Below are 14,513 nucleotides of genomic sequence, written 5' to 3'. Positions count from 1 at the left end.
TCTGTCCGCGTCTTTGCCTGTACTTTGTGTGTATCGTTGAGCCATGACTTCGACAAAGGCGGATCTTCCTGCTCAGAATCGCGCCGACAGCAATGGCATGGGTCTGCCGAACATCATGCCGAGTCATCCACACGCCCCTTCCGTGTCCGCATCTGAATCGGATTCCGGGGAAGACGATCGAGACGGCTCCAGGAAACGGAAGAGGCCGATGAATGTCACGTACGTGTGCCGACTCAATCGATTTCTCGTCGATCATGGCTTGTTTTGCGCTCTTTCTCCTTGCTTTGTCACCCTCTCGCATAGCTACTAATGCCAGTGCTCGATAGTTGCGAGGCTTGCAAGCAAAGGAAGGTCAAGTGTGGTTGGTGTTCCCGCCCGTGGGGCTGAGGTGGATTGATACTCATCCTCGACAGATCGCATCCAGCCTGCGTGCGGATGGTGTACTCGCAACGACCACCCATGCGAATACAAAGAACGCAAAAAGCCTGGCCTTAGAGCTGGCTACGGCCGCGAGCTCGAGGGGCGACTTGATCGACTAGAGTATCTTCTCCATGAGCAGGGTCGTCAATTAGCTGCTCATCTAGCAGAAGCATGCAATATCACTACGACGTCTACGGCCACTCCCACCATCCCAAAACAGAACGGTCCAGGCATCATGCCCGAGACTCAACGCAGGGCCTCTTTCGATCTTCAATCGTCCACTTTCGCTAGCGATGCCGCTCATGCTCAGCCAGTTATCGATCCCAAGCTACACTCCTCAGCGTCTCGCCACGGATCCTTGCAATATCAATCAGACCAGACTATTCTGCCGCCACAGAGTCATCGTACTCCATCAGTGCATTCCCATCCCATGACTTCACCGCATTCTACAAGCGCATATCATGGAACCCAAATTTTCAATGAGCATGCTACCCTGTTGCCTCCGTATGATCTCTTGTACTCGCTTGTCGATCTGTATTTCAAGCATGTCAACAACTGGCTGCCCTTGCTAGACAGAAAGACAACCCTTGACACTCTCTTCGGGCCATCGACCTTAGACGAATCTGACCGTGTCCTTTTGCATGCTATTGTTGCAACAACCCTTCGGTTTTCTCAGGATCCCCGACTAACACCCGAGAGCTGTCGGCATTACCACGACACATCAAAACAGCGCGTTCAGTTGTTTGGTCTTGAGAATTCAAACGTCAGGGGGCTTCAAGCGCTTGTGATTCTGGCCCTGGATGTGACTGGGAGTACCAATGGACCGCCGGCCTGGAATTTGTTGGCACTGATTAGCAGAAGCATGGTGCAGCTCGGCCTCGCAGTAGAATCAGGGTCAAGCCTTACTTCACCAATGTATCCATCGATCGCGACATTGAGGGCATCAGTTCTGCCAGACCCCAGGAACTGGGTCGAAGACGAAGAGAGGCGGCGACTGTTCTGGGCGGTCTACCTACTTGACCGATACGCAACTATAGCAACTGCATTCGAGTTCGCCCTGGACGAGAAAGAGGTTGACCGGCGCTTGCCATGTAGAGATGACCTCTTTGCGGCGAACAAACCCGTCGAGACTCGATGGTTCCGACCTCCCCAGCGGCCTCGTTACACCACAGGGATGGCCGACACCCATGGTCACTTTTCGTATCATTGTGAGCTGATGGCTATTCTGGGACAGATCCACCAGTTCCTGAAGCGGCCCATTGACATTGGGTCTCTTTCCGATGTAGAACAGTGGCAGGGCTCATATCGCGCCTTGGACAGCGACCTCAACGCCTGGCATTTCAGTCTCCCTGACGAGTTCGCCAACGTTACTCGGTTGCTCAAATCCAACGTGCCAGCTAAAAATACCAACTGTGGCTGGATAATGCTCCAAGCAGCCTACTGTTTGACGGTCATTCGGTTGAATTCCTCCGCAGCATACCCTAGCCAGACCTCACAAATCTTCTCTTCTTCTTACAGTGCCATGCAACGCTGTCTATCCGCAGTAGAAAACCTCAGGCTGCTCTGCCGGTTTGTCAAGCTCAGTGGTCTGTTGGAAAAGCTTGGGCCCCCCTTTGGTTTCGCGATATGGGTTGGTGCTCGTGTTATGCTGGTCCATGGATCCACGATGGATCACGATGTGGACCCCGACATTGATTTTTTCGTCACGACCCTCGCCGAGATGGGTGAGCATTGGCTGGTCGCGAAGAGGTACAGTGAGATTCTGAGTAGAGTTTTGGCAGAGTACCGACAGTCGCAGCGGGCGAGCGGCATGACAGGGGAGATGATGACCCCGTCCAGCGTGAAAATACTTGCCGACATGCGCCGGTAAGCACATTCGCTGCAATGATTGGAAGAGGGAAAGTCGTGCTAACACGATGAAACAGCTGTGCCTATGACCTTGACTTCCTGATCTCCCGGCAGCCGCATGCCGCAGCAGTCAAATCCTATCACCCCACCCGGGCCAATACACCGGCTCAAAACGAACTTGAGTATCTTGATGTATTCGATCTATTCAACTTTCCACGTTTGCCCGTGGGTCAGGAAACCCTGGACCAAGTGAACGGACACGGGATAGGCTCTGCTGCGACCCCGGAGCTGGGGGCGATGAACGCATCAATGGTCCCCAGCTTCACGGTACCCAATCCAGAAGCAGATTGGCTTTTCCGAACTAGCTAGAAGGCCTTCTGCCTTTGTGGTGAGGCGAACTCGTGGTCTGAGGGAGAAAAGGTTCTATGCCCGGGCGATACCTTCAGAGCGATGGTGACAATCCACCAGAGTGTTGGCTTATGCTGTAAAACACTTGAGCGTCAGACTCGTCTCGCAGCTTACAGTCTCGAAATGTGGCGGATAGTCCGCAACAGCTTTTGCTGAGGATGAAAATCAGACTAGTCAGTCACCTTAGCCACGAAGCTCTAGAGGTCTGGGCTTCAGTCAGCAGCGACATGCCCAGCGTCAGGGACGGCTCCCAGGCAGTACTGAAATCAGCCTTGTACCATTCGATAAAGGGTAAAATTTCTCGGGCGGAAAGCCATGGGGACATGGAAACTTTCAGAAGAATGAAAACCTACTGGTGCACTTTGCGATCGAAGGAGAGTCTTGTCGATATCTTTTGGGTTTCCAGCTCCGCGAAGCTACGCCTTACGAGCTGACCAACGAGGTGCATCGGCTGGGGCTGGAAAATAGTTTATACTCAGCCCAACGGCGACGCGGGTGAGATGACGTCGCCGGTATTGGTCCGGATTATGAGCGCTGCTTTAGCGTGGCCAATCATGGCCTCCAAGCCTGTCGTCACATGCGATCACATGATGTCCCGTTTATCGGGTCTCTTTTGGGCACGCGATCTGTCTCCCTCTCCCGTACCTTACAGTATGCGATACATACCAAACTTCGTTCCTTTTTTGGCTCGATTGATCATCCACTGGAGGTTCGGGGCACCTTTCTCGCTCGCTTTTGCGTCTTGCGTCTCTTTGATCCTTTTCCTAGCCCGCTCCCACTACTCCCACCGCATCCCCACCGAAATTGGCTGCTGACATATCGGCATATCGCGGCGGATTCAGTCCTCTTCTTTCACGCCGCTCGAATATCCATCGTTTCTGGCCCCCCTGTGACATCTCATCTCCACCCGGCTGGTTCCTGGGTCGTCCGAGAGCTTCTTGCGGGATTTCATCCTGATGAAAAGGGAGGCTAATGTGGTCCGCAGAACTGGGTCACGACTTTCAGCACCGCCCGCCCTAGGCTGGAAAGGTGATAGGTCGTCTTTCAGCCTCACACCCCGTCGTGTCCTGACTCCTTCCACGAGATCTCGCAGTCATCGCAAGGAACCAGCCTTGCTAGAAGTGACAAGGTAGGTGACGACGTTGGGCCCCGCTCGGGGATCTGTGGCCGGTATGGCTTCTGCTGCGAGCCCATTCCTCGCACCATGACAATTTACGTTTTGGACCCAAACTCCGTCCGCAAACACCATACCTATCTGTCGTGATACTTTCACCACATTATTCCAACCCTGGTCTTAGTGTTGGATAAGGCCACGTTCTTAATCGGTCGACATTGCCTATTCGACCTTTTCATTGGTACTTGGATATTGTCCAACACGTGGCCGGACGGGCATTTCGTCTTGCCGGGACCCAAGGCATCAGTTGACACTTTCGCCGTTGCCATGATATCTATCTATCTTTCTCTTGCATATTGGCCGATTCTGTGGTTTCATTGGGTGACTTGCGCCTGCGGTATATGACTGTCCGGACGCCCTTACATGTTTGTCCTCCCTGCCTAACCCTATCTGGTGATTGATTGGCTCCTTCTCCAAGGCTGCAGTCGCAACTTCCACGATATAAGTGTCGTTTGAACACCAGATTTCCAGGATCCAGTCACAGTGTTTGATCGGAATCACTTTTCATCCATATTTTCATTCTGTTTCTTGTTCACCTGGTCTCCCAAAGCCTGGCATCAGGTCTATTTAATACATCTTGTTCTCTCGAGCAGGGTTAACACAGACATACCCAAGCGTACCGGCAGCAACAAAAGTCCTAATCATGTGCTATCAAATCGTCGAAAGATATTCGGTGTGCCGCTGCCTCTACCACAAACACTCAGTCGACCCTTGCCAGCGGTACGGGCAGCAAGGCCACACCACGACCGAGAAGACGGTTCTGGTAGGCTTTGCCTGTCCGAACCATTCAAAGAAGCGTTCGACCACTACCACTTCAGAGAGCCGACCGTCAGGAGGTGGAAGACCGTGGCGTGACTCTGGATATTCCAGCGGTGGCTACCAATCCTCTTCCGGTCGTCGATGAAGCAGGCCAACTATGTTCACACATACGTACTCTCAACGTGAATGGCATCCTTGCGAGACTACGGCGTGGACAATCACCTTGGACATTTAGCGGGGGACTTTGTGGTGCTACATCACCTTGGTGGGCCATCTGGCATGGCAACATTCATCTGTCGCCCCCATGATCTGTCGCGGGCCGACATACACGCACGACCACTTATCAAATGGTGTTTTCGGGGACACCGGGACCTACACCTCTGTCTCCCGGGGGATTGCACATTCCAGAAGGTGCAGATTCTCCGATACTGCGCCTACTGCAGAGGCCGTTGCCTCGCTTCAAAGGCGCGGACACAACAGGAAGCGAGCCTGAGGTGGGGTTGGCCGGCGCAACCTCGAAGCGTTGTCGATCTTGTGGATGATGGGACTGTGACTACGAAGAACCGAGTATGCGGAGATGAGGGATATGTTGAGTAATTGGCATATCTTTAGACGTCACCGGCCATTCGCTTTATATCTCAGCCTGTTTCAGACTTGTTGGTGACCCAAACGGAGATGGTGAATGGGCGGACTAACGTGTCTTATTACAAAGAGGTGCAGGCACCGCTGGAGTTTTTGTACCTTGGGCACTACGGGGGAGGCGGGCAAACAGGGAATGCACAACGCATGATGATGACAACGATGATGTTTAAGGGTGCTGGAGAACGCCTTGGAAATTACTGGGTATGTCGGCATATGCTGGTGCATCGACCGAGGCCGCGAGGGTGTAAACGAATACGGAGACGTACCTAGTTAATTGCAGGGGTATTGTTGCTCCTGGCGAAGCGGAATACAACTTACAGTACGTGCTCACGCCAGTTAGTTAGCTGATCCAAGTCAACGAGAAACAATGCAGTGCTGGCCATGTGAGGATTGATTGTCCCGAGAGGCATTTGAACAAGCCGTATTGTGCCGTAAGCAAGGTAGAATCAGGTAGCTTGGCCCCAAGACCAAAAACAGTGCCTATTATGCGCGGGCCTCAAGGCAGGGCGCGGCAACCAATACGAGATATGGGTGTGTCTTTTTGTTTCTCACTCTGTCTCGCAACTAGGTATCTGACCTAACTTCCCGTACTAACTACAGACGGATTGATAAGGACATAATTAGGTACTTGGTTTACTTGGCCCATTGGAGGGGTGGAGGAGTCGTTTATTATTAGTGTTTTGACGGTATTGTACTACTATTGTACTGACTTGGTACTCCGTACGTAGGTACGTTAGTAGGTGCATTATGACTTTCCCTCGTCGCTACCTGTCAGGTTTCTAGCTAGGTAAACACCGAAATTACCGTACCTGGTGGTTGTAGGTCGATACGAGCAGCTCAAGTTAGTACCTGCGAATGGCCGCTTAAGTTGGTACAGCAGGTTTTAAGGTACTGGAGTACCCTCCAGGATGCAGATGGATCGTCATGAGCAGAAAGATCGATGCACTCCCTCTTCGTATACTACGTTTCCTCACTTGCAGCCTGTGGAAAGCTTATTTGTGTGCAATCACTTCCGAATCCCGAGCCGAGTAGCATTCAAATTAAGGTGGTCAGGAAAGTATCTCTGTACACTGTCTGTTGGGCTCGACCCCGGCGGCCTTGTTTTCATATGGGCGGGCGGAAAAACGAGGTGCCAAAATCCTGTACTCGGTTACGAGGCTACAACCTCGTATTCGCATTTACCCCTGCCCTGCTATGCGCCCGCCTTTGGGAATCCAAAGCCCTTCCGACATCGATCTCTCGGCCACAAGAACCGTTTCCACTCGTGGTCTTCATCTCAAGCACTCTTGTCTCTCGTCTCTCTCTCGTTGCGCAAATGGATCCAAGGTGGTTCGCACCGCCAAATCGTCCGATCCGACCTGTCGACTCCGGTGCTGCGGCTGCCAATGGGGCGGCGATGCTCACTCTTCTGCTGCCACCAGGCCCAGTCCGCAGTGCCGCCGGTGTCCCTGCAATACTGTGGATCGCTTACGATCTACGCCGACATACCACGGGGAAGATCGAACAGGATTACCTAAATGCCATCAACGTTTTCACGTGTTTGATGAGATACGTCGATTTCTGCGTCGTGAATGTGCCAGAGCGTGAGTTCCACCGTGTCCGCCCCGATGGCGGCACCGAGCCAGAAAACCACGTCCGCAACATGACGATCCGGCAGAAATTGCGATGGGGTTTCGACTTGTTCATGACAATGAGAGGCGTCGGCTGGAACTGGAGGGTCAAAAACGTCGAGGAGGTGCCGGTGCACTTGACAAGATGGTACGTCCGTTCAATGACCTCCGGCGTAACTCTTGGAAATGCTCCAAGTACGGTAAGGGGAATGCTGACATACACACCTTGTCTAGGCAATACGTCTTCCAACGGCTCGTGAGTATGGGATATTGCTACCTCCTGATGGATGTGCACGAGTATTTGGTTGAACACTCACAATTCCGCACGGGCGTTGTCGGCTTGGATTTCTTCTCGATCCCACTTGGTCGACAAGTGTTGCTTTCCTGGTCGGTGGCCGTGTACTCTGGCTGTTCCATGGCTATTGGATACAACCTCGTCTCAGCCGTCATGGTCGGTTCGGGCCTGTCGTCTCCTCAATCATGGCCTTTTCTGTTTGGCTCGTTTGCCCAGAAGGGATATACCCTAAGAAACATCTGGGGATCCTGCTGGTAGGCACACAATGTCCGTTGAGTTGCTGCATTCATCACTCACTCACCACTACTCCTCTAGGCATCAACTTCACCGGAGATGGTTCGAAAGTGCCAACTCGCTCCTGCTGAGAATGCTCAAGCTCACCAAGGGATCGCTCAGTTCGCGTTATCTGCAACTATACAATGCCTTTTTCTTGTCTGCTGTGATGCACCACGTCGGATCTCTCAACAACCCTTACTCACCTATGGCGTGGAGCCAGGCGGCCTTCTTTCTGATGCAGCCTGTAGCAATCACATGCGAAGATCTGGCTATCCACTTTGGCAGGAAGGCAGGGCTCCAGAAAACCCGTAAGTATCTGCACAGAGGTGCCCATTGGAGCCACGGACTGATCCGCTCAGGGAAAACCAAAGCTCTAGGTTTTGCATGGGTAGGCCTTGCTCTTAGTTACACGCTCCGATATGCAGCTGCAGCTTTTTACGCGGCTGGATTAGGAACTGCAAGACATCCACTGGTCGCCCGCATCCAACTGACACGGCGAATCTTTGGCCAAGTTTGAACAGGCACAGTATGCATGGACAATCTGGCGGGGTGATTGATGCCGGTGTCTGTGCTGGACTGCATTGTGACGCCACATGGCAGGTTACCGTTGGTCGAGATCGACTGTTCCTCTCAATCATCTTCTGTACGAATAGGCTCTGGCGTAGTCCGTAGTAAATGACATCCGCTCAAGTCTTTTGCTGATCGGAACAGCGGTCAAGGAAAATGCATGCACGACAGATGCCCCAGTCGAATGTCGGCCTGATCTAGTAGATGAGAGACAATGGCGGCAGCGAGCGATGGGATGAGTCGCGTGTGTCTGGCAGAGTCTGTGTTTGTGTGTGTACAATGGCGCGTGTTTGGCAACAATGCCGAAGAATCGCCTGGGACGGGCGGAACCAACAGTCTAAACACCAGAGACCGGAGATCACTATCACCTTGGTAGTTAGACACTCACTCTGCCTCCCTCCCTCTCTGCACCGCAATGTACAATGCCTCACTACGCCGCTGTTGGTGACCACCGCCCTTGACAACGTTGTTCATTGTGCCTCGCCCACAGCTGTCTTACCCGCCGCAGCAGTCGTCCAGGACATCGACCCTCTCGTCTCCCCTTGATGCCGCCGAACCAGTCGCAGTTCAAACCCACCTGCGGTACCTTGCGTTGGTCACTCTGCACACATCCAATCAGCCTTGATCGACAAAGACCACTGCAGATAAGCGAGCATATGATGATCAACCATAAGAGCCGGTCGACTTCCTGACTCTGATCACCCCCATTCTCTACAATGCCTGCTCGCACCGCCGACCCCAGCGACGATGCTCCCACCGCGAGACAAGTCGAGGCTTTGGGGCTCAAGGCCAAGACACCCAGACCTCCCGGCAGCCCTACCAAGAAAGAAGAGCGCACCAAGGCACAAGATGTAGCGGAGCTGAAGGACTATCAGCTGGGAGACTGCTTGGGTAAAGGCGCATTTGGCTCCGTGTACCGTGCGTTGAACTGGGGCACCGGCGAGACGGTTGCGGTGAAGCAGATCAAGTTGGCAGATTTGCCAAAGAGCGAACTGAGAGTCATCATGCTGGAAATCGACCTACTCAAGAACCTCGACCACCCCAATATCGTCAAGTACCATGGCTCTGTCAAGACCCCAGACACTCTCAACATCATTTTGGAATACTGCGAGAATGGCTCACTACACTCCATTTCGAAGAACTTTGGTCGCTTTCCGGAAAATCTGGTGGGTCTGTACATGTCACAAGTCCTTCAAGGGCTGGTCTATCTGCACGAGCAGGGTGTCATACATCGAGATATCAAAGGGGCCAACATCCTCACCACAAAGCAAGGCCTGGTCAAGCTGGCCGACTTCGGCGTTGCCAGTCGCACAACCGGGCTACATGAGTCCAGCGTTGTCGGCACTCCCTACTGGATGGCACCGGAGGTGATTGAACTCACTGGTGCAACTACTGCGTCGGACATATGGAGTTTGGGGTGTACGGTGATTGAACTGCTGGACGGCAAACCACCGTACCACACACTCCAGCCCATGCCGGCTTTGTTTCGTATAGTCAACGACGACCATCCGCCGCTTCCCCAGGGCGCCTCACCAGGAGTGCTGGACTTCCTGATGCAGTGTTTCCAGAAAGATCCGAATCTGCGGGTATCGGCCAAAAAGCTGCTGAAACATCCGTGGATCGTGAATGCGAGGAGGACTGGTTCAGACAAGCCAAAGAATGCCACAGAATATACCGAGGCTGTCAAAAGTGTGCAGGAATGGAACGAAGCCTTGAGAGATTCCCCTAACAGCAACTCGATACGCAAGAATTCCAATGCTTCAACCGCCAGTCCCATTCCAGCACCGAAAGACCTCCTTCGACCGATGAAGAACCAGGTCAAGTCACCTACGCCTGCGTTCAACCGAGAGGACACTACCATGCGTTTCCGTTCGCTTGAGGACGACGACAATTGGGACAACGATTTTGTTACTGCTATCTCACCAAGCACCTTTGAACTGCCGCATCTGCGACCTCATGATAATTTTGGGGGCATGCTGTCGTCTGACAAGTTGAAGGCTTTCGCTTCCATGGAGAATGGTGCTGGGAAAGCAAACGAAAGTGTCTTTGAGGACAAGGACTCCACTTTGAAAGCGTCTTCGACGATAGGGAGCGAGGGCTATAGAACGGTACGACCAGCGCCGCAGAAAAGACCTGAAAAGGGCCATGCCCGCCATAGATCTGAGGCGCCAAAGCCAAAGGCGAAGCCTTCCACGACACCGCGTAAGGCTTCATTACCTTCCGCCCGTCCAACCACCAACTTCTCAAGAACCAAACTCCCTCCGCCGAAATCCGTTGCGGAGGAGCTCCCTACTCGACGTTACAGAGAAGACTCGGTCGAGGATTTCTCGGATCTAATCAACGGTAATGAACTGACGCTTGATACGAAACTGGGTATGATGCGCTTGCACAATGAGGGCCCATCGAAGATTCTCAATTCGCCAAGTGTGACAGATTTGATGCAAAGCATGAGGCCGGCAAATGCTGGCGGGAGCCTCAGACGGCCTTCGGCTCCTCGAAATAAGTTGTCCATGAGAAGGACTAGATCTTCGATTGAGATACAACGTTTTGCCGAAAATGAGGAGGATGAAGACTTTTCGGATGTCTTTGCTCATACAAGCTCCGTCTTTCAGAAGCCCGACAGCGAGGACGGCTCCGAGCTGATGCTGAACTCGAAAATATCGAATCTATCATGGTTGCCCGACGCCGAAGACGAAGACGATCCGTTCGCGCAGCTGGAAGAAGGCCTACCGGAAGTCGATCTCGAATCCAACATAGCTCGGGACAAGCATGCTCGTCTCCGAACAGACGTCGAGGCTCTGGTCGGTCAATTGAAAGTCATGCAAGATGACGATGCGCTATTGCAAATATCTGAAGATCTCATGAATTTCTTCGACCTTTTCCCAGACACGAAAAGTGTCATTGTCAGTGCCCATGGTGTACTTCCAATCCTGGAGATTCTCGAAGACTGCACGCGTCTGGATGTCGTCCTCAATCTCCTGAAAATCGTCAATGCACTCATCTTCAACGACGAAGACGTTCAGGAAAATTTGTGCTTTGTTGGGGGGATTCCGAAAATCAACAAATTCGCCTCGAAGAAATTCCCCAGGGAGATAAGGCTTGAAGCTGCTGCTTTTGTCCGACAAATGTACCAAACGTCCACCCTGATTCTCCAGATGTTCGTGAGTGCCGGGGGTCTAACAGTGCTGGTTGACTTTTTGGAAGATGACTACGACGATGACCGAGAGCTGGTCCTTATCGGTGTCAACGGCATATGGAGCGTCTTCGAACTGCAAGGGTCAACTCCTAGAAACGACTTTTGTAGGATCTTGTCCCGCAATTCGGTTCTGGAACCGTTGTCTCTGGTCCTGAACAGGGTCTTGATGGAGACATCCGAAGCGGGCGATCAGAAGGAACTGGCGGATTTGTGTGAAGGTCGTATAGCCAGCATCTTTTTCGTCTTCTCGCAGGCCGAGAACTACGTGAAAGAGCTTGTCGCAGAACGCACGGTGCTCCATCGAGTCCTGAAGAACCTCAAACGCATGTCCCCGTCCCATCAGGTCACGATGTTGAAATTCATCAAGAATTTGTCGATGCTGTCCAACACCCTGGACGCTCTTCACAACTCGAATGCAATTGACGTCTTGTCCGAGTTGTTAAGCAACAATATGAACAAGTCACATTTTAGGGAGATGTCGAACCAGATCTTGAACACGATATACAATCTCTGCCGCCTCTCCAAACGACGGCAAGAAGACGCCGCATTGGTGGGCATCATCCCTATTCTGATCAAAATCGTCAAGCAAGAAAAGACACCGGTGAAGGAGTTTGCGTTACCTATATTGTGCGACATGGCTCATTCCACGCGAGCGGCTAGGCGAGAACTGTGGCAGAACAAGGGTCTTGCCTTTTATGTCTCCCTGCTGTCCGATCCATACTGGCAGGTCACAGCACTCGATGCCATTTTCACGTGGCTGCAGGAAGAGACTGCCAGAGTCGAAGACCACTTGCTTGAGAACCAGAACTTTGCGACTGCCATCATTGCTGCCTTGACCAGTAGCAAATCCACCTCTTTCGAAAACCTCTTGGAACCTTTGCAGAAACTGCTCCGGCTGTCACCGCCTCTTGCTGCTTCTATGGCCAGAAGCCCTCCTCTGTTCGAAACATTGGGACAGAAGTTAGACCACAACAAACCCGCCATCCGTCTGAATCTACTCCGCATCATCGGCAGTATCTGTGACTCGACTGAAGAAGGGTGCTTCCTTCTAGACCAGTACGGTCTTTATGACGTTGTCCGCGAGCTTTCATACTCAGACTCAGCGGTGCTCGTCCGCAGCATGGCAGGAGACCTCATCCGATCTTGCGACGAAAGTGATAACGTTAGCATCAAAAGTGGTCAGGGCGTGTCTGCGGTGCCCACGGGCGGTCGACGAAAACACCCAGGTTTCCAAAGACGAACTAGCTCTACAACTCCACCGCACCTCCTGGAGCGTCAGATGAGTATGCCGACATCCCCACAGCTGGGCCGCTCCGAACGCGCAAGCATGAACATGTACGATCCTCCAGTAGCCCAGACACCCCGGCGGCAACGCAATGGTGTTTATGTCAATGGTACAAGTGTGATAAGGCCAGCCAGTCGAGATGGGTCGACATACGTGCGCGAGAATTCTCCTGCGTTTGCTATGCCCAGCCTCACACGGGCCAACACTGCCAGCAGCGTTTCGGAAGTCAGTATGAACAAGAGCCGCTTGCCGCGACAATCAACGATGGGCACTGGGATCACAACTGGCCAGCATCGCCTCTCTAGACAGAGTACACGGGAGAGCATGGTGGGGTCAATACGCAATTCCACGTCGACGTCGACGTCGAGTTCTGCCGAGAAGGAAACGACTTCTCGCTCGCATCACAGTAACAGCAGCGCAAACGCGACACCCGTCACTCTAACGCCAGTTGCTGAAGCTAGGATGCGAAGAGAGGCACGCCACGCGCATTCGAATAGCCTGAACAGTGCGAGTAATGGGAACAATGGTATTGTTCGGTCCGGTCAGAGACAACAAGGTACGGGGACTGTGGCCGGTCAAGGGCAGGTAGAAGTCACCATAAACCGAAGAACGACGACGAGACGACAGAACACAAGTGACGACCGATGGGGATAGAGGATAAAGAAGAGGTATTCTAACTCGATACGGTACCTAACCATACGAATTCCCTTGGCTTGGATGTATTCCGTGTTTACGTGTGTCTGCGACATGGACTCTTCAAGTGGAATACGTTGGGCGTTCAAGTGATGTAATAGTATAGTGTATACGAGGAGTCTCTTTCTGTATCGCCTGTACAGGTGTTGTGTTTCAATGTCAGATGTTCTATAAATATAGCGAAAATTTTCGATGGCGATGGCCTTGATATTCGGTTCTACAACTCGATCTACGTACGTGTGTGTATGTAAGTGTGTACTAGATAACATGGTTTTCGCGTTATCAATCCGTTGGTCATTGAGGAAGTAGGTAGCATTGAAGTATTTCCAGTGCTCCAGAATGTTTACGTTTTTCGCCTGGTCAAGATCAAACGAAATAGGTAGAAAGATACGCGTAGGTTTCGACTCCAACTGACTTGGGTAGAAGTTGGCGGTGGACTGTACTCGTACCGGCTCAGTACAGCAGGAAAGGTAGCGTCAACTTGAAATGGACTCTCAGAAAGTCCATCAAACTGCAGGTAATTATAATCATTATTAACTTGTAATCAAATAGTGAGATACTCGCGTACCTTACTAAGGGTAGGTAAACAAAAATTCATCATCGGTCCCGACCCTCTTTTTTTTAAAAAAAAAAAAATAAAAAATAAACAAAAGGTAGAAACCGGAAACCGAGACAAGAAACAGCAGAAAAGAGACACAAGACAGACAAAGACAATTGTGTACATATTTAGTATTAGAAACCCGGTGCCTACTAGGTACCTGCCTGGAAGCCTCCTCCCTCTCCCTTTTCCCTCTCCCTCTTCCCTCTCCCTCTTCCCTCTCCCTCTTCCCTCTCCCTCTTCCCTATCCCCCGACACCCTTTTCAAAGCAAAATGAGGCTGCGATCCAACCGTCCAGCTGTCCATCTATCTGAGTACTGTACTGCTGTATTTACCTCCTACCCAGATAGGTAGGTGAGATCCTATCCAGCCTAGGTGAATTAGTGGCCAGCCTCGTCATGCAAAAAGGAAAACTAAAGTTATCTCATTAGCGTGACCTCTGACCTCAATTCGACCTGACAGTAACATGATGGTTGGCGTATTGGGAAGATCCGTACAGACTGACGTTGCCGGGACCACTCGTACCTACCAGGTACGAGTAGGGTTGCTTGTAGAGATATCCAATGTATAAATACGGATAACGAGTATTGTACAAATACACGGCCCGTGCCTTTTGCTACTTGGAGATTCTACTACTCTGCTTTTCTGTACAGCAGATCCATGAAACGACAGTTGGTCCCGATCAATTTCCGAAGCCCACGTACGAGTACGACAAACCTTGCAACCCTAGGACAAGTCCCAA

The 14,513-nt window shown here is 52.0% G+C and overlaps 3 protein-coding genes across 3 annotated transcripts; all 3 read left to right on the top strand.

Moving 5' to 3' along the window:
- Positions 1 to 43: 43 nt before the first annotated feature.
- PV08_02642 (uncharacterized protein) lies at positions 44 to 2,637 on the top strand (the record flags this gene model as incomplete). The annotated part of the gene is made up of 4 exons (XM_016377000.1): positions 44 to 219; positions 327 to 361; positions 414 to 2,286; positions 2,346 to 2,637. 4 exons carry the CDS (start codon positions 44 to 46, stop codon positions 2,635 to 2,637), a joined length of 2,376 nt encoding a protein of 791 aa, XP_016238570.1.
- Positions 2,638 to 6,566: 3,929 nt separating this feature from the next.
- On the top strand, positions 6,567 to 7,949 carry PV08_02641 (uncharacterized protein; the record flags this gene model as incomplete). The annotated part of the gene is made up of 4 exons (XM_016376999.1): positions 6,567 to 7,009; positions 7,096 to 7,410; positions 7,472 to 7,740; positions 7,792 to 7,949. 4 exons carry the CDS (start codon positions 6,567 to 6,569, stop codon positions 7,947 to 7,949), a joined length of 1,185 nt encoding a protein of 394 aa, XP_016238569.1.
- Positions 7,950 to 8,715: 766 nt separating this feature from the next.
- On the top strand, positions 8,716 to 13,134 carry PV08_02640 (uncharacterized protein; the record flags this gene model as incomplete). The annotated part of the gene is made up of 1 exon (XM_016376998.1): positions 8,716 to 13,134. One exon carries the CDS (start codon positions 8,716 to 8,718, stop codon positions 13,132 to 13,134), a length of 4,419 nt encoding a protein of 1,472 aa, XP_016238568.1.
- Positions 13,135 to 14,513: the final 1,379 nt, after the last annotated feature.

The sequence above is a fragment of the Exophiala spinifera genome, assembly GCF_000836115.1.
Source record: "Exophiala spinifera strain CBS 89968 unplaced genomic scaffold supercont1.2, whole genome shotgun sequence".
In the NCBI taxonomy this organism is placed as follows: domain Eukaryota; kingdom Fungi; phylum Ascomycota; class Eurotiomycetes; order Chaetothyriales; family Herpotrichiellaceae; genus Exophiala; species Exophiala spinifera.
The sequence above is the reverse complement of the archived record's forward strand: the minus strand, read 5'-3'. Positions and strand labels throughout refer to the sequence as shown.